Source organism: Panthera onca, chromosome D3, assembly GCF_046562875.1.
Source record: "Panthera onca isolate mPanOnc1 chromosome D3, mPanOnc1 haplotype 2, whole genome shotgun sequence".
NCBI classification, from domain to species: Eukaryota; Metazoa; Chordata; class Mammalia; order Carnivora; family Felidae; genus Panthera; species Panthera onca.
This window is the reverse complement of record NC_138350.1, coordinates 77,739,318-77,765,197: the sequence shown is the minus strand read 5'-3', so window position 1 is coordinate 77,765,197 and position 25,880 is coordinate 77,739,318. Positions and strand designations below refer to the sequence as shown.

Below are 25,880 nucleotides of genomic sequence, written 5' to 3'. Positions count from 1 at the left end.
TTTTGCTTACATTTATATGGCAATTCGAATAGAAGTACCTGAGAAAGAGGTGAGATGAAGTAGGAAACGGAAAAATAGTAGCATATTTTGGTATTATGACTTTCATCATTTGAAGGATTATACCACGTCTTGAGTTTTTCTGCAAGGTCACTGTTTTGCAGCAAAGCATAGTTTCTTTGTAAATTGCACAGAAACAAATTCTGTCAGTGTCATTGTCTTGTATGGCTCCTCAGACGACAGCATGCGTGTGGCGGTGGACCACATTAATACACTCTTGCGTTGTTATTATAGGGCAAAGTAGCACTGACAGTCGGGAAAGTCAGAAGAGGGCATTCTCTAACTACTTAACCTGCTCCTCTGCTGGTAACTTCGGCTTCCGCACACAGTTTACTTTTGAAATGCTACAGATGCCATCCGTGACTTAACTTCCCCATAAGTCTAATACACTGGCAGTGCAGAGGCAAACATATATATAATGTTCATGTAATGTCCTTCCCTATTTAATATTTTAATCAAGCAAGATGATCATAAAATAATAGATATTAGTGATTGCAGACAATAATTTAAAGAATCGTCTCGTGGTCTCCTCCTTGCCTTCCATCCAGGAGCATGTACAGAGCCCTAGGAGGGTCAGCTGTCTGCTAAACGAGCTGTGTGTACCTCAGGAGCCCACTTGCAAGTCTGTGTAAATACGTGCCTCACTAGTTCTCAATCGGTAGTAATTGCCTGAGTGGAAGATCACACATATCTAGAAAAGAAAGAATGAAGAGCTTCACTTAATACCTGTCTCAAACTAAAATATTTAAATAAGGGGTATATGAGAAGCAAAAAAAAAAAAAAAAACAAAAAAAAAAAAAAAAAAACCAAAAAAATATTTATTTTCACTTAGGGCTTACAAGCCCCGTGAGTGCTCTTTTTAAATATTTAATTTTGAGAGATAGGGAGCAGGAGAGGGGCAGACAGAGAGGGAGACAGAGGATCTGAATAGGGTTCCCTGATGACAGCGAAGAGCCTGACGCAGGGTTCAAGCCCATGAACAGTGAGATCATGACCTTAACCAAAGTCAGATGCTTAATTGACAACCCACAAACCCAGGGGAATTTTGATGATATAAAAAGTTGAAGGTCTTGGGGTGCCTGGGTGGCTCAGTCTATTGAGCACCAGACTTGATTTCAGCTCAGGTCAGGATCTCGTGGTCATGGGTTTGAGCCCCACGTTGGGCTCCAAGATGAGCACGGGGCCTGTTTAAGATTCTCTCTCTCTCTGCGTGCCTGGGGGGGCTCAGTCTGTTAAGTGTACGACTTCAGCTCAGGTCACGATCCCGCGCTTCGTGAGTTCGAGCCCTACGTCGGGCTCTGCGCTGACAGCTCAGAGCTGGAGCCTGCTTCAGATTCCGTGTCTCCCTCCCTCTCTGCCCCACTCCCACTCGTGCTTTGTCTCTTTCTCAAAAATAAATAAACATTAAAGAAAAATCTTTAGAAGATGATCTCTCTCCCTCTCTCTCTGCCCTTCCCCCACTTGCACGTGCTTTCTCTCCGAACAGAAATAAGCATCTTTTTTTTAAAGTTGAAGCCCTTAAACCCTGATATCAGACAGTGTTCAGTTTATCCTAGGGCACCTCACATTAACCCAGGAGAAGTGGTTGTGATGTTAGTATAACTCAAAATAAAACATGCTTATGTGATGTCTGCTTAAGATGGGTTGAAAACTTACAACAAATATATGTGGTAAGTTACATATAATGGTGATCTTCTTCATTTTAACATATATCACTAAAGTAAAGAACAAAATCCCCCTTGTTATGATGTTTGTTTGGATTTGTTTTTTCAGCTATTATCGTTCATTGTTCTCTACTAAAATCTTATTCTTGCTCAGATGACCTTATGATAAGTATCTCAAATTTTATAATACTTCTCCAACTACCTCTTCTGTTGCTGTTAGGAATTGTTATTATTTTTATTCTTGTCTTTTCTCCTACTAAGCTTTCTAGCCAATTTAGGACGGGGATTCTGTCCATTTCGTTTTATACCTCTAACTCCTATTAGAACACCTGACATACATTAACCGATGAATGGATTAAGCAAAGGGTAGGAAACTCAGCCTGTTGCATATTGAGAACTTAATTAATATTTTTCAATTATATAAATTATGACTGGATTAATTTGCAAAATGGCTGATATGTTGAGATTAAGCTCATCTCCATACAAGTATTAAATCAGTGGCTTGGGACCACATGACCACTTATACTAACCAATCAAACTAAGGATGCAGACACAGTATTTAAAAGGCATTATTAAAATTTAAAACAACACACACACACGCATGCGCATGTACCTTTTGGAGTTCTTGATCTCTTTCAAAACCTTCTGGGATGTGGGATGTGTTTAAGTCTTGGTGGGAAATACCAGAAGCAGACACTGGTGAACCTCAGGCTAAACCAAACATAAAGATTTTATAAATATCCTTAAAATTCTACTTAATTCCTTAAGTATTTCAGGGGTATTTTAATGAATTTCATTGTTAATATTTTTAAAAATAGTTTTTAAGGGCCCAGTAGACATCAGGCACTAGACAGAGACAACAGAAGTCGTCACTGTCCTCACAGAGTGCCCAGTCTCTCTCAGATCCTTGCTTTCTTTCTCAAAAAGCCCTCATACCACAATTCTAGATGATTTTCCGATCTAGTTAGATCATTCTCACCTGGTCTATCAGTTCTCTCAGAGATCTTCAGTCATCTGTTCCATGACCATTCCTCAAAATATTTTAACTAAACAATGATAGTTCCAGTTTCATATTTGAGAAAGATCCTTTGGGTTGAGATGTGGACAGTGGATTAGAGGAGAGAACAAGTGAAGAGAGAGGAATATTAGATATTAGAATCCTAAACTGTTATAGTAAGTCAGGAGAGAATGGAGAAGACTTCGCTAAAGCAGTGGCTGTGGGGACAGATAGGAGGCTTTTCGTTTCCAAAATCTTTAACAGATGTAATTAACCTCTGCTAGCCCTTCAAGATGAATTCAAGTTTTCCGGCTTCAATGTCTGGACGCCTCTCACATAGATTAAAAATATAAGAATACTTGACTTAAATTTAAGCTCATTTTGGAGAGGAAATAAACTATTAGAGGATGTGTAGTATTGAAAACAAACAGACTTCTTTGCTTCCAATTTCCACTTAAGACTGCAAGAGACTCACAGAAATTAAGATCATAGTTTTGTCAGAGGGAGACAATTTTGAAGACAGACCAAGCACGTTTGTTTCTAAACATTTGCTCTTACTCGCATGGCTTCAAGCCAATGGATGGTTGACTAGGACTTAGAGAGGAAAATGGCCATAATGCTGGCAAAAATCTGTTTTTTCATTAACGTCCCCTTAGTGTATTGATAATAATGATCTACCAAAGATTATCATAATTTAAAGTCCACTTTCTCTCATATCATCTATTGTCCAGAAACCCAACTGCATATTGTAACATACAAGAAAAAAGCTAGGAACAATTACATAACTCTTATTCTGTGCCAGAGAAATCAGAAAAGCAATTATAACCAAATAGTTTTAATTGTCCTAAAAATGAAAATATTGAATATAACCACCAGATAAGTCTTTTGGACCTTTGGCTTGTAAGACATAGAACTTATATGAAAAAGGTTTTAAAACCTAAATGATTTCCATTTAGATAAAACAACATACTTATGATAATCGTTAAGTATACTTTTAAAATGATCTCAGGTAAGATTCAGGTAAGAATACTCAGCAAGAAAAGTATAAATCCATTAAACTATCAAAAACTTTAAAAAAAGGCATCTTTACCTCTGCATCAAACACGAGCTTAAAGTTATCTTTTTTCTTTAAAACCTTACAGAAGTATTTTGCAAGTTCCGTGTGTCGGCTGATCTGTGCCTCAAAGCCACAGGTTCCCTGTAATTAAAAAAAAATCAAAATAAAATTTCCATTCATGTAAGTTCCTTTAAATTACATTGAAATTGATTTACATTAATTAAATGTACTTATTGAAATAAATAATGTGATTATCATCTTCCTACCAGTAGGTGTCCTCCATTATCACTTCCTTTTTATTTCCAGATCATCATCCCACTTTGATGCCCTACTGTCCATGAACTTAAGGCCAGTTACTTAGCTTTCTACACTTCAGTTGCCTAGATCTACAAGTGTTCTCTAAATATTTTGACATGTAATTTTCATCTGTCTACTATGTAGAACAAATTTTAAAAAATGATATGTAATGTAATAAAGAATGGGAAAATACTACAAATAAAGCCCTTGGCATACTTACAGGAAGAATGTATTTAAAAATTAACAGGGGCACCTGGGTGGCTCAGTCGGTTAAGCATCTGACTTCGGCTCAGGTCATGATCTCACGTTCGTGAGACAAAGCCCCTCATCTGGCTCTGTGCTGACATTGTGGAGCCTGCTTGGGATCCTCTCTCTCTCTCTGCCCCTCCTCTGCTCATTCTCTCTCTTTCTCTTTCTCTCTCTTTTTCTCTCTCTCAGAATAAACAAACTCAAAAAAAGTCAACAGCTGTTGAACTTCTGCTCTATCCCAGGCATGTAGTTTAGTGCTTTATACACTTGTTTTAACTTACTCTTAGAAGAACCCTATATAGTGAGCAATCGAGGCACAGAAACCTTGCTAAGTCTGTGTCTCCATCCACCTGCTTGCCTGTGGTTACTTCTGCTTGTCTCGTGGCACTAAGCACTATACAGGGGGTGACTCTCCCACTTATTTTCATCTGAGACCTTATCTCTGAGCCTCAGACATATATATTCAACTGCTTATTCAAATCTCCACTGAGATGACTAATGAACTTCTCAAAATGACATGTCAACTCCTGATCTTTCTACGCAATTTTGTTTCTCCCAAAGTCTTCCCAGTCTCGATAATATGTCAATTTGATCTTCTAGTTACTAAGACCCAAAACATTAAAGCTCTCATATCTTTGATCATCCCCTTTTTCTCATACCCCACATCTAATGTTTTGGCAAATTTCATTATGTTTACCTTCAAAATGTAATTAGAATCTAATAAACCTTAACCTACCCACTGCCGCTCTGCCGGCCCTGTCATTCTCTCCCACATTATTCAAATTGCTCCCTCACTCATCTCTTTGCTTTGGTCTTTACACCTACTGCCCAAGTTGAGATGCATTCACAGTTATTCTAGCGGATTCTCAATACATAAGCCTTTGGAATCAGAGCTGGCTTCATGGGCTTACAACCTGTGCAGTCACCCAGGCTCTACACTCCAGAAGGGTTTGGCGTTTAATTTAATTCTCCGCTATTGCTGTCCTGAAATTCTTTAACATTTTACCTTGGACTTGTATTTGTAAGTAAAGTAAGTCAAGGGTCCCTAAGGAGACAATGGGTCGTGCATGTAAGCTAAGGAGATACATGGAACTTCCCTGTCTGCCATCCCCTTCATGCACAGCATTTGCAATGTTCCATGAGCACAGAACCCCACTGGTCCTATGGTATGTGGGAGCTCAGGGACTCTCGATGCAAGTACAAGGTAAACACAACTGAGTAAAAGGGGGTGCTAAGAGCCCCAAGAGGCCACACTTTATGTTGAAACCAAAACTTGCTTCCCGCAGAATTTGTTTCTTTCACTCCTTGTCCTTTTCGATGCCTTCAGTGCCTTTCTCTACAGCAAATATATATGTATATTGTGTGTAATATGTACATATGTATAATATGTATATTTATATATACACATATATGTAACAAATTTAATTATTTGAATATGTAGTTAGAACCAACGACTCTCACAATTTTAAGCAAAGATTCATTTGGAAAAGACATTGTTAGCATTTGAAACGTGTAAGAATAGGAATGATTAAGTATCAATGGGCTAATTTCTTGTGATAACCACTTCATCATCTGATATTATGCAAGAGATTTTTCGCGGAGGGCAGTTTGGTTCAGGGGAAAGCTATAAACAGTTCAAAAGGAGAGAAGAAAACCTTGCAGAAAAGTTAATAGAAATTATTGATGAAGAATGTTCCTACTTCTCAAAAAAATTAAAAATTTTTTAATGTTTATTTTTGAGAGAGATAGAGACAGAGCATAAGCAGAGGAGGGGCAGAGAGAGAGGGAGACAGAATCCGAAGCAAGCTCCAGACTCCAGCTGTCAGCACAGAGCCCGACGCGGGGCTCGAACTCACGGACCGTGAGATCATGACCTGAGCCGAAGTCGGACGCTTAACCCACTGAGCCACCCAGGCGCCCCTAAAATTGTTTTTTATGTTTGCTTATTATTTTGGAGAGAGAGAGGAAGAGCATGAGCAGGGGAGGGGCAGAGAGAGACACACACACAGAATCGGAAGCAGACTCCAGGCTCTGAGCCTGACCTAGGGTGCGAACCCATGAGCCATGAGATCATGACCCGAGCCGAAGTCAGATGCTCAACTGACTGAGTCACCCAGGTGCCCCTCCTACTTTTGATTCTGAAGAAATGGGCCCAGGATCACTGAAGTGGTTGCCATAGTGTTTACTAATCTCCAAGAATTTTCCATTTAGAACTTTTGGTGGCAATCATGCATATTGAATGGACATTAAAAAATATCATGGTATGTGTCCATATTGCAAATGCATCTTTAAGTTCTGTAAAAAAAAATCTGCAAAGATTGAATATTAAAGACAATGGCAGGGGCGCCTGGGTGGCTCAGTTGGTTAAGTATCTGACTTTGGCTCAGGTCATGGTCTCATGGTTTGTGAGTTCAAGCCCCACGTCGGGCTCTCTGCTGTCAGCACAGAGCCTGGAGCCTGCTTGGGATTCTGTGTCTCCCTCTCTCTCTCTGCCCCTGCCCTGCTCACACTATGTCTCTGTCTCTCAAAAAGTGAATAAACATTAAAATAATAATAATAATAATAATAATAATAATAATAATAATAAAAGACAATGGCACTTCTAGTTTAAGTTTGATTGGATTCTGTTAGCCCACGTTCTCCAAAATGCAGACATCATGAAGAGATTAAAGGTGTCAGGATTTGACTAGTGAAAATACCTGTGTGGAAGACAGTAGGAAAATTCAGAAAGGCCACCGGGAGGCCTTGCACTAAGTTAGCTGTCGGAAGAGTCTTGTGCTTCTCAGGAATGGAATGAATGCCTTAGAATCCCTGACATGCTGTCACTGGCTGGGAGAAAACTTTGGAAAACAGCCCCAGGGCAGATGTAATTATGAATTTAAGAGAAGCAGATGGGGCTTTTGGACAATTAATCTCCCGATAGCATTCTCCTGGCCAAAACACATTGATTTTATGAATCCAAAACCAGTCCAACCCATGTAGAAAATCCATGTAAAAAGAAGCTTTCACATTATATTTGCTTTTGCACATATAGTCAACGTCTGTAGAATCTTATATTATTATATGATTTTCTTCTTATTTTTATAAATTATCACAGAGTTTTATGTAATTAATTTTACTTATACAAAATATGAATTTCATTAACTATGGTTCCTCTTTCTACCATCAATGAAGTATCCATTGTGTAATTAGAGCAAAGGAGGACAAAACAGAATTTTTCAGACTTGCAAGTCAACTCGTCCCTTTCAAACCTGCCATGGATATTTCCTGAACTTGATTACCAGTGTGAGACATGTTTTCTTGTTGGAAAAGCATTTCCATTCCAGTGTATACTGAGTTTTATGTAATCATCTGCTCCCATTGAAAGGGTAATAAAAGCTTTCTTATCTCTCCAGGAGTCAAATGCTCTCATTCTGGGGCTGAATGGCATAGACTCTTTCCAACACCGAAAGAAGATTCCATAACATTCAGGAGTAGACATAAACTCTCTTTCCTTTCCTTTCTCTCTCTCCCTCCCTTCCTCTCTCTCAGAGTGGGTATGCCAGCTCACGTGTAAGATTCCAGTTGCCTGATTGCAGGATCCTTCTCCTGGGAAATAAATCTCCTTTGCACATGTAGGGTGATGTGCCATGGCCTCACCATGTTGTCCTGAGGTGGAAACAGGGTGTGGGAACCTGACACTGAGATATTCTCTAAGTAAACAGTTGATCTCCCTCTGACTGGGAAACCTTGTGTTTACAGGAAGGATGAAGGAAATAAATACGAATACTAAAAATTCATTGGTCATGTCTATTTTATAGAGGGCCAAAGGAGATGGTTCAAGTACACAATTCTCTGATGGTCTGGCTCAATCCAGGCCAAACGAGCTTATCTGTGCCTTTTGAACTGCATGTCTTAGGCCATTTGTGGGTAATAGAACCAGTTAAGTGGGTCACACCAGCTTTTCTTTCAACGAGATAGAGTGAAATAGAAAACATTAGAGGATTTCATATATGAGAAGGTGTTTTTCCGAAACTTGTTTTAATTATGTGTCTGTGAACATGTTATTGGGCCACAACATAAAATGTATTTCTTAGCGTGGATTGTGTTAAAAAGTTTGAATGCCACTTCTTTACTTTATAAAGGAATAGATACACTATATGATCCTTTGCATAATCCCTTAAATATATCATTTTTTAAAAGTTGTGATACATATTGAGCATTTGTGACTTCAAGAATAGACCTGATAGCAAATATCTACGTGTATGTGCCCATTTAAGCTAAGCCACCGTATATGCTGTGATGGACAGCTAAGCTATGGAAGAACTGGCAACCTCTTACAGAGTTCAGGAAGTTCATGAAAATATTTATATAAATAAAATCTTTACCGAATCAGATTGAGGGATATTTGGATTATCGGTGCCTGGGAGATCGACACAAAATTTGGAGCTTTGTGTTTGTTAAAATTTGACCTTGGAATATTTTTTAAAGCAAGTTTAACAAAATTTCCAAATTGGCTATTTAAAAATCTTCAGGAAAAGAACTTACAGAATGCATATCTTTGAATAATAAAAATTACTGGTGAAACTCCCAAGACGAACTAATGACTGAGTGTCTCCCCGAGTTACTGGTAATCTTGAGTCAGAGTGTTGACTAGACGTCAGGTCATTGCTGGGTGACTTGTACAAAAAGTGGTGTCTCTGGTTTTGTGGTAGTATATTTCTGACCGAAAACCAAAACCAAAACCAAAACAACACCTTCAAATTAAGTAGAAGGGGTTGGTAAGATATTATAGGTGATGGTAGTTCACGTCAAAGCTTTCACCTACAAAGAACCCAGTGTCCATCTTTCTATGGGGCACTGGGACTGGAATGATAGAAATAGCTTCTAAAAGCATGCCAATTATTTAAATTAAAGCTTATAAACAAAGGGCAGGAGAAAGGCACAGAACACGTCCTGCTGTTGTTATCATCTTTGGAGAGACTATCTGCTGACCTTGACTATAAGGTAGATTGTACGTCTGTGTGATAAATAAGGGTTCACCTCTAAGAATCTATATTGACTTCAAGTTCACTTGACTATTAACACTTCCAATTAGTAGAGGGGGAAAAAAGTTTGTTTTTTTTTTAAAGTTGTGGACAAGTTTATATTCCTGATAGATTTTTATTCCCATGGTTTGGTAGAGCGTATAATAATGATGGAATATACCAAATTTTTTTCCACCCCCATTAGAATTTATACCTGAGAAGCCAAGCTTGTCATCTGCAGTTAGAAATACAGCGCTTTTCTTGAGAGATGTGTGGAAAAATACAAAACTTTGGAAAAGACACCCAAATAGAACTCTAAAAAAAAAAAAAAAAGGAATAGTCTATACTCTTCATCCAAATGAACAGGACCTAATACAAGGTATGACAAACTCCTACCTTTGCTTTCCACATCAACCATAGCTTAAAGACATCAACATGTCGGCCACGCTGAATAGTTTTATCCCCAGTGTCAAAGTCAACATTGTAGAGTTTATCTGGCTGGAAAAGATAAGCAGCGTGCATCTTGTTGCATGCTTCCAGAAGACCCTAAAAAAGGAGTAATATGTCTACATGTAGGTTATATACCTCTCAGTAAGAAACCACCATTATTTATTTCAATTACATGCACTTTGTGTTACCTTCGTTTTTTTAATTTTATTTTTTAAATTGTATAAAGTTTTTGTGTCTTGACTCCAGTATACTTAACATACAGTGTTCTATTGGTTTCAGGTGTAGAAGACAGTGACCCAACAATTCTATACATTACTCAGTGTGTGCACTTTTAAATAGGATTTTGTCTATTTTATATAAAAAAAATATGTTACTATTCTAGGATTTTGGTATATCCTGTTGTTCTTTGGGTTTATCTGGAACAAGTGGTATAATTGGATTAACACAAAATTTATCCATTTTTCTTTAACTTTTCTCAAAGACCTCGATGTTTTGCTCTTTTGAGATTATTTCCTATTATTACGTCTTAATGAGAATTGAGGGCCTCGTTCACTTGAACGAAACTATCCCATGAATCAGCCGATAGGTGCCAGTCAGCACACTGCCCTGTTAGTCTCGGTAGGTAGAGAATAAAGTAATCCACTCACTTAATTTTGTGCTTCTCACATAAAAGATGTTGAAAATGTTCCTCTTTGGTGTTGAAGGATGGAGAAACATTTGCTGCGGATGGCTAAGAAGTAATCACTAGAGCAAAGAAATGTTTCCCGTCACCCAGCAAAGAGAGGCTTTGCTCAAAGGGTATGTGTTGGAACAGCACAAGCGAGGCTAAACCTGTGTGCACTGACAGGGGACCGTTTAAAGGTACATCAAGCGTAACTTCTGTGCAAGAAGCAAATAACAATAGATTTATTATGTGTTTGTTACATACTGGGCACTTCACAAATATCACATCATTTGAGCCTCACAGAAAACTCATAGCATGGGTCCTATTGTTGTATCAATTTTATAGATCGAGGAAACTGATACTTTAACATATTAAGCAATTTTTAAGGTCATATATCCAAATAGTGATGAATCTGGGATCTGACAAAAGGGCAATTTCTCTGGAAGTTGGTGGAAACCCAACTTCAAAGGAGAAATCTCACACTTTTTTTGTTTTTTTTTTTTCTTTCCTTAGAATAGGCTTGTGGATCTAGGGAAAGGAGCACAATGTGACGGTAAAAATTGAAGTATTTGGGGGAAAAGGAATAGAAATGATACCTTAAAAAAGAGTACATTGTGTTTTTATATCCTAAGTGTCCTACTTACGCATGTAAATATTTTCTCTCTAGTCTACTTCAAACTCCCCTTTCAATGTTATGTTTGGCAAGAGTTGGAAACTATTTAAAATACTTTATAGATTTATATGAACAATATGGGAAAAATATTAAAAAAACTTTAAAACCGTATAATCAATATTTAAGTTTTATCTATTCTGATGTGACGATTAAGCTATAGTTAGTCATATTTACCTACAATCTGACACGTGCTGCCGGGTCAGTGGGTGTGAGGTAAGCAAGGGTGAAAATCCTCTACCCTGCTGACTTTACAATCTGGGTTGCAGGAGGTTGGGTGGGGTAAGGGCAGAGTTAGGTACTAAACACAATGGGGCATATGTGAATGTGAAGTTGTACCCAGGATAAATGCTATGGAGGAGTTTCAGGGTGTTATAAGAGAATATTCTAATATTCTACGGATCAAGGATTTCACTTAGTCTGAAGGTCTAGGAAGTGAAGTCTTCTGGGTAAAAGTCATTTTTGAGTTCAGTAAGAGCTAAACAAGAAAGATGTTGGGGGAGGGTGTGGGAGACATAAGCAGAGCCAGACCCTGATAGACAGAAGGAAAAACTCATGCCAAGGTCATATGTGAGAAGCTGCATGGCTGCATGACTCCTTATTGGAAGTAAGGGCAAGTCAAAGGATCTCAAGGGCAAAAAGCAGAGGAAAGCAGAAGGTGAATGGGAGAGCAGAGAAGGGTATGTACCACCCAGGCCTTGGGGATCATGTCAGGGATTTTAATCCCATCCAAAAAGCAATGAGAAGCCACTGAATGAGTTTCAATTTTGCACCATGAAAATGTCCTTATGAATGAAAGAGACTGACATGATTAGCACTTCATTTCTAAACAAATGGCATTGCCTTCCCCTTCAACAATGAAGTAAAAGATATTGGAAATTAGTTTTAATTGTATTTTATGTACAATTACAGCAAAATATATATACTTATAGTGTCTGTAGGTGCCTTTTCAGCATCAGAAAATGTATTCATTAATATTGAATATACTTGGTTTACACTGCTCACTAAGGCATGAGTCAAAATGGCGTTACGTACAACCTGAGACACTCAAATGGTTTAAAAGATAAAAATCAAATGTCCCTCTTAATTTAAAGCTACACTAAAATAGGCTTATTTTCCAGCAGTGACCTTAAAAACAGTAAAAGCTGAGTAGTTTGGGGGTTCTGCTCTACCTCTAGCGACCATCTATCTATCTTCAGGAAAAGACAAAAAAGAAGTATAAAATAAGAAAACAACAACTTAACTTCTCTGAGGAACACACAACATGTAATAATAGAATAAAATGGATTATTTCAACATACTCACTATGGGTGGAGAAATCGGGGAAGACTGAAAAATATTGGTATTTGAGTCCTAAACATAAAGGTATCAGAAATCTGAACGTTGAAAACATACCTGTTAGCGGTAGGAAGGGGAAGCAAACTCAGACACGTCTTAAAGAAGACATATGCAAGGCAAACTAGAATTTCCGGGTACTGGACACTCAGGAGTGGACAGGAAGGAGTAGCCTGTTAATCTGCAGGCTTCAAACATGGGTGAGCTGCCATTTTATTGATGGGATATTGAAGGAATATTGCTGCCATGTGGCCAGCTGAACAGAATCTAAAGCAGAGCTAAAAGTTCCAGTCTGCGTTGCTGAGAACCTTCTAGGCTAGGAGACAGTGAAGATTCTCTCCGAAGAGACAAAGTGGGCGCTGAGTACTCAAGGGTGAGTGAGTTTCTTAAATTCCACATATGAGTGAAATTTGTCTTTCTCTGACTGACTTCTTTGCTTAGCATAATACTCTCTAGTTCCGTCTCTGTCGTTGCAAATGGCAAGATTTCATCCTTTTTTATGCTTGAGAGAGAGGCAAACCAAGAAACAGACTTAACTATAGAGAAAAACTGACGGTTACCAGAGAGGAAGTGGGGGGGGAGGGACGGGTTAAATAGGTGATGGGCCACATTTGTGATAAGCGCCGGCTGTTGTATGAAGTGTTGAATCACTATATTGCACACTAATTGAAACTAATATTACACTGTATGTTAACTCACTGGAATTTAAATACTTTTTAAAACCAAATAAAAATAAATTAAAAAAAATAAAAAGTGAAGCATGCTAGTGAAGGCGGTTTGTAATAGGAACACAGACATTTTTTTTGTTTTTTAATCCAAACTCTTTGAATTGCTTGTGAGTCAGGGCGAAAGAAAACAAAGTTATAAATGAAACTACATAAAATGCATTTGCATTTCTGACAACTACATGGAGATAAGGATTCCCAGGTTGAATTTTATAATTGTATCTCTCCTTGGAGGAGATCATGGGCTTATCTCTTTGTGTAGCCTTGCATTTACTATTGATGGAGATAAAATGCAAAAACATATTAGCAGAAAATCATGTCATGCAACCCATAAATTTGTGCTTTCTATGCTGAAAATGTATTGCAGTTACTCATCGTTCTCTACATTTAAAATGAGCCATATTTCTGGCCCTATAATCCGAGATGCCAAATGGGCCAGTGGGCCAAATTTGATCCCTAAGAGATATTTTGTTTGTTCAAGGCATTTTTAATAAGCGGGGCATGAATGATCAAGTCTTCTATAGACCTCATCACTGTCCATTGTGTCGGCCCGGATCTTATCCACACACTGGGTTACCGCCTGTGTTTACAACTCTGGTTTTGTGGCACCTCCATTACCCGCTGGCTGCTACTTAAAGATTAAGGGGGAAGGATCCGTTTTCTGTAGTAGGGCAAATTGTGCTGCACTGTGTTAATTCGGTGAGGCCATAATTATTTTGGTTTTAAACATTCACAGCGAAGCTAGTCATTACCAAGATATCCATGATAGCTCTACTTAGAAATAGAAAGCATTTACTTTTTCCCCGGATCAGGATAGCAGAGCACTGAAGGGGGACGCCCATGAGTTTATGTGGATTCCAGGTCACAGAGTGGGCCCTAGGTGATAAAACAGCTCCAATTAGTGCTTAGAGTCTAATGAAAGAGAACAGAATCCTGCATATGTTATTTTGATTTTCACAAAAAATGGTGCGGGTCTCACCTTTCAATGCCACTGAGTTTATGGGAGTGGTTTCTGGACAACAGCAATCCACACCCCCCCCCCCCAAGCTGCCTACAGATACAAAGGATATGTGTTCTTATATTAATTATTTCTCTTTAAATAGCATCAGTGGCTTTTTCCCATGTTAAATTTATTTCAAAGGTTGATGAAGCTCTAATTGCTATGTTAGATAATTATAAACTTGGCTATCATTATGTTACTTATAAGAACAATGCACTTTAAAATTTCCTCTTATGAATTATCATTGCCTATTCGTGACATAGGAAAGTTTGAGGTTTCTAATGAGTTCCAACACCTTCTGTATAATTTCCAGAGACAGATAAGAAAAGTTGGCATCGAATTTGGCAAGACCACAGAAAAATGAACAAATCTACCATACTGTGCCACTTTAAATTTGTCCATCTCTCATCAAAGCCAAAGAAAGGTTTGCCCCAAATCATTGAACGAAGTCAATAGCATCAAAAATTGTGATTTCCTTAGGATGCCTAGGTGGGTCAGTTGTTTAAGAATCCAAATCTTGATTTTTGCTCAGGTCATGATCTCACAGTTGATGAGTTGGAGCCCTGTGTCAGGTTCTTTGCTGACAGTGGGGAGCCTGCTTGGGATTCTCTGTCTCCCTCTCTCTCTCTCTCTGCCCCTCCCCCACTTGTTCTCTCAAAAATAAATAAATAAGTAAACTTTTAAAAAATTGTGATTTCCTTAGTAGGTATTAATTTAAAAATGTTTATTCAGAGTAATGGGCTAAACCTTCTTTTGATTTGAAGTCAGCTTTAGGGGTGCCTGGGTGGCTCACTCGGTTGAGCAACTGACTTCGTCTCAGGTCGTGATCTCACAGTTCGTGAGTTTGAGCCCCATGTCGGGCTCTGTGCTGACAGCTCAGAGCCTAGAGCCGACCTCAGATTCTGTGTCTCTCCCTCTCTCTACCCCTCCCCTGCTCACGCTCTGTGTCTCTCTGTCTGTCAATGATAAATAAACATTAAAAACAAATTTTTAATCAGGTTTAACTATTTCTTCAAAACGATGTTTTAAATTGTAGGTTGAATATTGATAGGGGTCTGGACTCTTTTCAAACACTTGATACATTTGTGGTCTTTCCATACTTAGGTATTAAGTCTCTTTGAATCATTATAAAAATTAGTTTCCAGAGAAGTTTTCATCTTACCTGCAATGCTAATTAAACGATTTTAAGGATTGTTCATAGGATACATTTTCTCAAGGGGAAATTATGGGCCAGACGGAAGGAAGGGACTTACATCCATGTGCATCCAGAGTCTGTGCGCCTCGCAAATATCCGTGGAGAGGGTCAAAGGCCCCGAACACTGTGCTGCCAGCGGAGGCGGTGACACAAAAGGGAATGTGGCCCTCGTGATGACAGAAGCTGAATCCTTGGTCTCAGGAGGTCCACAGAAATCCTACCATTACATCACCATCAGGGCATCAGGAAGCGGGATGGCTTGGACCGAAACACTAAGTATCTAATCATTTCAAACACCCCGCGGTACTTCCAGTACTGGGGAAAGTAGTGAAACTGTGAGATGAACTCAGATCACTGCCTCTGAGTGTCATTTACTATTATTTCTCTCCAAATTTGTTTTCACAAAATAATACCACAAAAATAGACGTGACCCAATTCCTTTACTTAGTCCTGATAACTTTTCATTTGATATTTGACAGAAAACTATTAGAGAAATATTGCCATGTTACTTGTTTCACTTTAATTTTATAAAGAATTCCCTAGGGTGTCTGGGTGGCTCAGTCAGTTAAGCCTCTGACTCTTGATTTTGACTCAGGTCATGGTCCCTTTGTTTGTGGGATTGAGCCCCTCATTGGGCTCTGTGCTGACAGCACAGAGCCTGCTTTGGATTCTCTCCCACCCTCTCTCTCTGCCTCCTCCTCTGCTCATGTTCTTGCTCTCAAAATAAATAAACATTAAAAAAAAAAAAAAAGAATTTCCTGGGCACCTGGGTGGCTCAGTCAGTCAAGCGTCTGACCCTGGCTCAGCTCATGATCTCATGGTTCGGTCGGGCCCAGTGCTGACAGCTCAGAGCCTGGCACCTGCTTCAGATTCTGTGTCTCCCAATCTCTCTCTGCCCCTCTACCACTCATGCTCTATCTCTCTCAAAAATAAATAAACATTAAAAAATTTTTTTTTAAATTTCCTTCATTTAGGGATTATTTACTTCTTTCAGCGATTACCTTACCAGTTGTTTTCTGCTAATGAAAATAGGTAAAGAAAATAAAAATGCATTTGCACGTTAAGTATGGAGCTGTAGATAGAACCTACCTTTTTCTTAGCTTGTAATATATTTTTCTCTAACTCAGCTGGAATCATCTTTCCCCTTAAACATACAAATATATGTCGATTTATTATGAGCAAATAAACCAATTCTACCAACGAGAAGAATAAATGATATGCAAGGCTAAAATAATTAGTTTTTAGTGAGGTATTTATATGTGAGTAAACAGATATTTGGTAAATGTTCAGTCCCAAAAAACCAATGTTAAATATCACATTGAATTAAAGAATGCTTGGCAGGGCACCTGGGTGACTCAGTTGGTTGGGCATCCGACTTTAGCTCATGTCATGATCTCATGCTTGTGGGTTCAAGCCCCACATCGGGCTCTCTGCTGTTAGCACAGGGCCTGATTGGATCCTCTGCCCTCCCCTCTCTCTCTGCCCCTCCCCTGCTTGCACTCTGTCTCTGTCTCTCTCAAAAAATAAATAAGCATTAAATTTTTTAAAAAAAATAGCCATTGTTTCAAACAACAAAACATTTTTGTCTATCAGAATTTTCAATTATAAAGGTATTGATAATATTCACATTGATGATATGCAGATAAGAGTATCAATTGACTCTAAAATGTTTGAAAAGCAAATGAAAAATTTTATGAAATTGTAAATGCAGATGTTCTTTGAACCAATAATTCAGTTTCTAGGAATTCATGTGAGATATTCAAACACAGACTCTCAAATATATTTATATAATCATATTAATTTAATCATTGTTCTTACATATTAAAATCTAGGGGGAAACCCTTAAATTTCTTTAAAAATAAGATTTATAAAATTATTTTACACATAAGATGGAAAACTCCAAAGTTATTGAAAAGAGAATAAGGAAAGGGATAAGATTTCTAAGACAGGGGCACCTGGGTGGCTCAGTTATTTAAGTGTCCGACTTCAGTTCAGGTCATGGTCTCATGGTTTGTGAGCTCGAGCCCCGCATCGGGCTCTGTGCTGACAGCTGAGAGCCTGAAGCCTGCTTCGGATTCTGTGTCTCCTTCTCTCTGTGTCCCTCCCCACTTGTGCTCGCTCGCTCGCTCTCTCTTTCTCTCTCTCTCTCAAAAATATATAAACATTAAAAAAAAATTTTTTAAGATTTATAACACATTCCCAAACCAAAAAAAAAAAAAAAATTAAAGCAAGTTACATAACACAACATAGAATTGATGTATGAATAAGTTTGACATCCATAAAAATGATCTTCCAGAATATATGCAATATTTGTAATATTATTTATGTTTTAAGGTGGTATTCAAAGAAAATGTAAATGTATTTTTGCTTTGTAGATTGCTAAGGCAGTTGAATTTTTATCTACAAACATTACTATATTTTTATGTTTATTTATAGTACACATAATTCAATATACTTAAAACAGGGAAGATATGTGACAGTCCCACTTGTATAGGCTATATTTAGTAAAGAAATTTTAAGAGTAGGATAAGATGACTTTGGTGCTTCTTTCATAATTGCTGCAGTTAAAATTTATTAAAACTAACCTGGGGGGGGGGGAACTAACCTGGGGGAGTATTCTTGCTAAAAATTGGAATAGGAAACCTATAGATTATTCTTTAATCTGTGAAGCATAATGACAATAATAAATTTTTGAGAACGTGTTAGAAACATACCTTTCATCACATTTTACTTCAATTACGTTGTCAGTTCCAATACCAAGAATAGCTGCAGCTTTTTTTACTGAATAATGACCCTTGGGCAAAAATGGAAATAGGAAAGGTATTAACTTCTCTGCATTAAATGATCATTTACACTAGAGCATTTGGGGGCTTATACACATAGCTTTGAATGAGTTTGTGCATATATACACATATATACACACGTACAGGTCTCAAGGCGTATTTCCAGACCCTGGTCTTGACAGTTTTTCAGGTGAAGAAGGTTGTGACGCCTCTTTGAGAAGGCACAAGCACAGAACACACTTTACAGGCAGTGGGAGTTTGAATATGCTAGTTCTCCATATACATAAAAAATCATGTCCGATATAGATCTAGTGTTAATATTCTCCAGTAATAAAAACCTTACGTGTTCCAGATAGCTGTACCTGTTGCAATGCAGACCTTTTTTTAAGGCGTGAGGCTTGGAGAAATGCCTTGATTCTTCTGATGCCTGGAACTCTTGATTTTGACTTTGCCACCAACTTTATAATTTCTTGCCTTCTAGGTAACTGCTATTTCCCTGCATCATTCTGCCTGATGTAAGGTATCAGCAGCTCAGATACAAACTTGGACCTGGTTGTTTTTAGCTGCCAGGAAAAGACTAGATATATGAAAGGAAAAAAATGCGCAAACGTAAAACCCTAACTCAGTTTCATTTCAACAGAATATGCACCAATTAAATAGGAAATGATGTTTTTTACATCTACATTATGGAGTTTCGGCATATTTACTCATTATATATAAAAATTATGTCAAATGATGAAAAAGGCATTTGCAAACAAGCATCTTAAGTTACATTAAGTTTTATAGTAATATCATTAAATATGCATCAGTGGTCTCCAACTTGATAATATGCATATATACAATGCCAGTTTGAATTTGGTCATAGAAGCATATTGCAAACACAGAAACATTTCAAAGAAAACCCTGTGTTTCCAGGTACTTTTAGGTAGAATTCTCAAAGTGGGACTACTATTACATTTTAATCTCACAACTGTTGCTAGGCAGAAAAGAAAAAAGCAACCAGATTTATTAAAGGGATGAATCAATTTGTTTTTAAAGGAGCACAAGATTGGAACATTAAAACCAAAGGAGACATCAGTGGATACATTGTCAATATCTGAAACATTTGGCTGAGGTCCTGGTCTACAAAAATGAGCCTTTCTTTTTTACTAATTCCTTTGACCCTCACTGGAAAAATAAGATATCAATCACATTCTTGTTCTCTTCATTCAATGATAAAGGGAATCACTAAATCAAGTCTTTAAAATTTTCATAGTTTGATTTTTTTCTTGGTAAAGATAGCAGAATGCTTTATATTTATAATCACATTTTTGTTAGTTTCTCATATTTTGAAATTAAATTTTAACCTTGAATTATCTGCACCATTATAGGCTAGAGCCCATGTTGACAGAAAGTTGTTTTTTAGTCTTTCCAATATCAATAGGCAGACACAGATACAGAGATTACTGAATCTCTATAATGTTAGAGCGAAGCTAATATTCTCCATCTTTCAGTAACTTTACAGTTTACCTCAGAAGATTCTTAAAAGATGGAAGAATCTAGACTTGATACTTACTTGTTCAGAAACAAATAACACACAACACGGAAGTGCGGTCATGCCTTGTCTTTTTATCTCTGGATATTGCTTATAACGAGCTACTAATATACCATAGAGGTTAGAGATACTTCCTCCTAGAAGAGAAATAGTGATTGTTAACCCAATTTCAAAAATCAGAAATGGTCACTAAAATCATGACAACTTGAGTGCTTTCTGAAACTAAAGTGTTGCCAAATCACTGACGTCATTTCAAGAATATCTTTCCTTAAACGTGTTGAGAGAAATATCACACAATTCATAACTTTTAGATTTGTGGAAATTTTGCTGGCAACTGTAGCTAACACAATGACTTATGAATCTCTTAAAAATAATAGCATTAGTTCAAATATACTTTGAGCGTCTCTGAATATATGTTTCATTTAGCTCAGAAAAATGATGTCTTGCTTTTTCTTACCAGGTGCAAATATTCCGTCTGCTTCTGTTTCTCCCCAGCCGATAATTCCATACATTTTCTTAAGAAGAATCGTCTCCATGATAGTAAATACTGGAGCTATTTCATATGTAAACCTATATTACATATATAGAAATTCGACTGTGAATTATATAAAATGGAAAAGGATAAATAAAGTCATGTGCTAGATAAGGTTATATACAATTTTTTGTATTCTATAGCAGACTGTACAAGAAATAGTTACAATTTGTATGCTTCAAATCGCCCCTTCCAGATTAAGAGTATATTAGTGCTACAAAGAAAGGATCATGGATTCCATTGTATTGTGCAGTAGCTGGGAATTTCTCTCCCACTAAAAGGAATTTTGAATACACACATTACTGTTAGAGCCAGAAAATGCCCACTTATAGATAGATAGATAGATAGATAGATAGATAGATAGATAGATATGGCAAGTTAAAAAGAGATCTAGAGCTACAGTGTTTTGCAGAACATGAAATAGGTAGAAAAAGCCTTTTCTCAAAAAGATTTTCTGGGGAAATCTTTTCTGGGAAAATATTTTCTACCTAAGAATTGTACTTTGGGCAAGCACACCAAAAAAAAGGGGGGGGGGGCTAAAAACTATTCTGTTTTCAGTAACAGCTCGAAGCAAGTAGATAGTTCAAGGCAAGAACAATATGGCCCCATGAACAAGAAGTCAGAGAGCATGACGATGGGGACCCTCCTCTGAGTCATACTGACATTAGAGTCCCTTCCACAAAAAGCAGCAGCTAAGATCAAAAAGAAAGCTGTAAGTTTTTCTCTATACATACCATATACAGTAAGCAATGAGGTACTTATGTTGGTTCTGAAATCAAAGAGTAGCTTCAGTTATTTTCAAGGAATTCTTTTCTTTGTCCTCAAACACCTTTTAAAGACCCTTGTAGGTGTTCTTATATAGAGCTACCAGTCTCAGATTCCATTTATGTGCCATTTCAGATGGTCTCAGCTTGCTCTGTCTCTAAAGCCTTTGGAGAATATTCAGGCCCAGCCATTGCTGTGACCACTTTCACTCAGATACACCCACAGCCCAACAGAGAATCGCCTCCCACCTGCAAGGCAGGCACTGACTTCCAGCCCCAGGGTCTCTTTTTGCATCCAGGCATGCATGACAAGTCATGGAATCTTCTGGGAGTCCCAAGAATGCCCAACCATGGGGAAGTTAACATCCCACAGTGCAGTCCTTTGGCCATAAGAGACCTGGATGACAATCTTTTCTTTCCTCTGTTCCCTACAGATGGACTGCCCTTTGAAGCAGTCATTTATAAGGGCACTACCCCCCAGGAGATGAAGCATTCGCTTCTGCTGATACTTAAGGGGTAGCCAGGTCTATAATTTCCCTCATGTTGCTCTTCAGTCCCGTGCTGACTCCCTTCATCTTCCCTCAACCTTGCCTCTTCTCAGATGGCCCGGCCTAAAAAAAAGTAGTAACACACAAGCTTTTGCCCAGGGGCTGTGCACAGAGACCCAGGAAGGAAACCCATTGCCTATGGGAATTAAGATTCTAGTTCCAAAAGAAACAAGAAGCAAATCTCACACACTGGTATTTCAACAAGGCTTCATTTCTGCCAGCATTTGCTATGCCAATCTCAACACACACGCACATTGCCTTTCTGATCCTACCTCAGCTCAATGGAGTAGGGCATTATTATTTTCAGACAACAGAGATGCACTAAACCTCCCAGCACTGTAGGTGGTAGAATTAGGGACTGGAATCAGGTTCTCCTTATTTCCACCTCACAGGCTTTATGCTATCCCAGATTAGGGTAAGAGATCTTCATTCATTAAAAATGAAGACACCCTGAAGGTAAAGAAGGCTGTCTGAAATCCTTTCTCTCCCTTTATTATTAACCTCTCTCCTTCCACCTCTCATGTGTTCTTTCTACTCTTTTTCTGCTTCCATCAAGAATCTCTATTTTCTTCACTTAGAGAATGATTAAGTCTCACAACAATGGGATTCTAAACAATGGAGGAAAATGTATAAATTGAGTTTATGTAATAATCTACATAACAAAGAAACATTCTCTCAAAAGATAAAGTTGCTCTTTTTAAAGTTTATTTATTCTGAGAGAGAGTGTGCACACATACGAGAGGGGGAGGAGCAGAGAGAGAGAGAGAGAGAGAGAGAGAGAGAGAGAGAATCCCAAGCAGGCTCAGTGCTGTCAGCACAGAGCCTGATGTGGAGCTCGAACTCACAAATGGTGAAATCATGACCTGAGTCAAAATCAAGAGTCAGACGCTTAACCAACTGAGCCACCCAGGCGCCCCAAGCAATAAATTTTTTTTAAGTAGCATATTACCCTATGCATGTTTTAAGGACCATAATCAAGCAATGAAAATTAAAAATAGCAGTCATTTGTGTAAGCCATTTATGTTTGCATTTCATATCTACAAAATGCTGACTACTACCCTGAACTATGCACCATTAAGACCCAAATGATAACTAAACAGTTAAAGCAAGCCTTAGTTGTTCCACATTCTGAAGCAGTCTCTCCTCATAAACATTTAGTTCTTGGTTTTAAAGTTTAAATTCCTACCAGCTCTCCCTTTTGATTGCTAGTTAAATTATATTAACATTTGACACAGACTATTCCTTTCAATTTCATACCCAATCATTTCCCTGTCCTTTTAACCTTGAAAAATATTCCCCTAAAATTAACTTTCCTTCAGAACACATTAGCAGTAGATCTAATTTTTGTATGGACAATAGTTTTGTTGTGGCAAAGGTCCAATTTTTTTTAACGCTTATCTTTGAGAGAAAGAGAGACAGTGCCAGTGGGAGAGGGACAGAGAGAGAGGGAGACACAGAATGCAATGCAGACTCCAGGCTCTGAGCTGTCAGCACAGAGCCAGATGTGGGGCTCGAACCCATGGACTGTGAGGCCATGACCTGAACCAAAGCTGGACGCCTAACCAACTGAGCCACCCAGGTCCCCCAAAGATCGAATTTTTAACGAATCACGTTGGAGCTGGATTTAGATTTCCTTTAAAAGTTTACTTTCTTCAGGCTTTGATCAGATTCAGGTTCTAATTTATATTCAGGCAACTTCCCAAATACTTGGGTATGTATCTGGCTACGTGTGCTATGGGCTGTTTGGGGTAGCGTTTCAATGATTCCAACCCCAGAACTGGACTCACTCATGGTCTGCACACTAGTAACCCAGGCTGACCAACTGACCTGTACTACTTACTGGGGAATTCAGATCCTGAGAGTTTCTAGAGGCTGTCCAGAGGACTGAGCAAATCTCAAACACGTTACCCGGGGAACAGGCAGCGGCTTCTTTGCGTTTCCCTCAGGGTACCAACTATTTGTATTTGTTACAGCAAGCATCATATCCAGCAAAATGTACAACCTCGATCTTCACTCTTCCTTACGCACGTCTCCGGCTCTCACACTCCTTAGGCCCTGGAGAATACTCACGTGTTGGTATTGGCAGTGGCTGTCAACCATGCCCCGGCAAGTCCGACCACATCTAGCCCACTGGACAGCTGGTTAAAAAAGTGAGGATGCCCTAGATAAAAGACAAAATTACAAATGAGCCAAAATAAAAACATAGGGCTAAAGAGTGGTTCAATTTCAGAGCAGTTTCTCAGTTAACAGGTATTCATCGATTGAGCACACATAAACGGATTATTTCATTCAATAAATATTGCTGAGAACTATCACATGCAGGGACAGTGCTCAGCTTTGGGGACACAGTAGTAAACAAGGCACTACCGTGTGGATCTTACTGACCAGTGGAAGAAAAAGGTATTCATCAAATAAATAATGACACAAATGTGTTTAACTGCGATTGTAGAAAGCACAGAAGAAAAGATCAGGATGTTTTAAGACCATTCCCAGGGAGCCTAAGACAATCAGGAGAGCCGGCGAGCTAATCTCTAGGGCAGGCTTCTTGGAGGAAGTGATCTTTCAGGTCAGATCAAAAGTTTGCTTCCAGACAAAGAGTGAAGGAGACCCAATATGGGTATGAAGAGCAGCTTGGGAGAAGTCAAGTCGCTGAGTTGAGAATGAGCTCGTAAGCTTGAGGGTGAGGAACCCATCCTGTGTCTGAAGTAGAAAGACCAAGGGCGGGATGCATAAAACTACCCCAGTGAGTGGGGAAGTCACCACCCGAAAGATTAAATAATTTTTTTCTCAAAAGCTGCTTCAGTGTTTTTGGACAAAATATCAGGTCCTTTTTACAAAGAATTTTTGAAGATTTGTATTAATGAAGAACATCAAGGGGCGCCTGGGTGCCTGAGTCGGTTAAGCAAGCACCTGACTCTTGTTTTCAGGTCAGGTCATGGTCTCACAGTTTCGTGAGTTCGAGCCCCACGTTGGGCTCTGTGCTGACAGGGCGGAGCCTGCTTGGGATTCTCTCTCTCCCTCTCTCCCTGACCTCCCCCGACTCACTCTTTCTCTTTTTCTCTCCCGCAAAATAAATACACATTAAAACAAATTAATCTCCTCCTGAGCTCCAAAATAGATTGTTCTTTGCACTTCTTTGACAACGTGTCTTAACAATGACCAGCATCACAACTCTTTGTGAGTCACCTTCCCCTCCACTCACTTACCCCTACTTGCGGAGCCCCTATGCCCGCGTAGTTAATTCTAAAAGTAGGGCCTTAATAAATGTTCATTAAATTGGAAGGAATGGAAGGTTTGGAAGTTGGGGCTGTGTTACGAAATGTTTCTTTTTACTATTGACTTTTCCCTTTTTTAGTATCTTTGCTTTTCCTTCTGTGCTTGATACTGGGAAATGCAAACGTGGGGAGAATGGGTCCCTGGAGATTCCTCTGCCTTTGCCTTGCTGGGTAAGGGAAGGATGAAGAACTTGATTTAAAGCTGTCACGGTGCTTCAATTGCCCTGCTATTTTTCAGAACTTCCTTTTGCTATGTTTATTTCTAACTAAAAATTATTTCAACTTCACATTTACACAGTTGAACTCAGTCTTGACACATGCCTTTTATTTCACGATCCTAGGAAGCTTTCTTTTTGTCTTATTTAATAATATTTTTCCAGTTGTAAATATATTACACATTACAGAAATGCATAGACCAGAAAACATTACATACAGGACAGTAATTTTTATGCATATATGTAGAGAAAATATCTACTTAGCTATCCAAATGCTTACAATATTTATAACACTTGGAAGATATAAGTTAAGAACGTATTTATTATGAACAGGTAGTTTTATACATGTGCATGTATATATGTTCAGTTTCACACAGTTTAAAATACAATTAAATATAATTGAAATCATATTGAGCATATTATTTTGTGTTATGTCTTTTTATTATTTTTGCATTTTTTAAAATGTTTTTATTTAATTTTGAGAGAGAGAGAGAGAGAGACAGAGCGCAAGCAGGGGAGGGCAGGGAGAGAAGGAGACACAGAATCCGAAGCAGGCTCCAGGCTCTGTGCTGACAGCTCAGAGCCCCATGCGGGGCTTGAACTTGTACACCACAAGATCATGGCCTGAGCCAAAGTCAACCGCTTAACTGACTGAGCCACCAAGGCTCCCCATGTGGTATGTCTTTTTGTAATAACTAAAATTCTGCGAGAAATCATCAATGACTTTCTTAGGATTTTTTTTTGTATAGGTTTTAAAATTGTTAATTAATTTTTTTGAGAGAGAGAGCACATGTATGCGCACGAATCAGGGAGGGGCGAGGAAGAGAGAGAGAGAGAATCTTATGCAGGTTCCATGCCCAGCA

The 25,880-nt window shown here is 38.5% G+C and overlaps 1 protein-coding gene across 1 annotated transcript in view; it reads right to left on the bottom strand.

Moving 5' to 3' along the window:
- LOC132665023 (glutamate decarboxylase 1-like) overlaps positions 1-25,880 on the bottom strand; it is a 67,274-nt gene that overhangs the window by 445 nt on the left and 40,949 nt on the right. Inside the window, 15 exon segments of the mRNA XM_081790585.1 lie at positions 1,237-1,263; positions 2,364-2,426; positions 3,277-3,284; positions 3,809-3,916; positions 9,724-9,893; positions 13,968-14,047; positions 14,151-14,206; positions 14,208-14,222; positions 15,425-15,467; positions 15,469-15,533; positions 16,456-16,510; positions 18,081-18,160; positions 19,705-19,820; positions 20,141-20,253; positions 23,598-23,688. Of these exon segments, the coding sequence (XP_081646711.1) occupies positions 1,237-1,263; positions 2,364-2,426; positions 3,277-3,284; positions 3,809-3,916; positions 9,724-9,893; positions 13,968-14,047; positions 14,151-14,206; positions 14,208-14,222; positions 15,425-15,467; positions 15,469-15,533; positions 16,456-16,510; positions 18,081-18,160; positions 19,705-19,820; positions 20,141-20,253; positions 23,598-23,688 (1,090 nt within the window).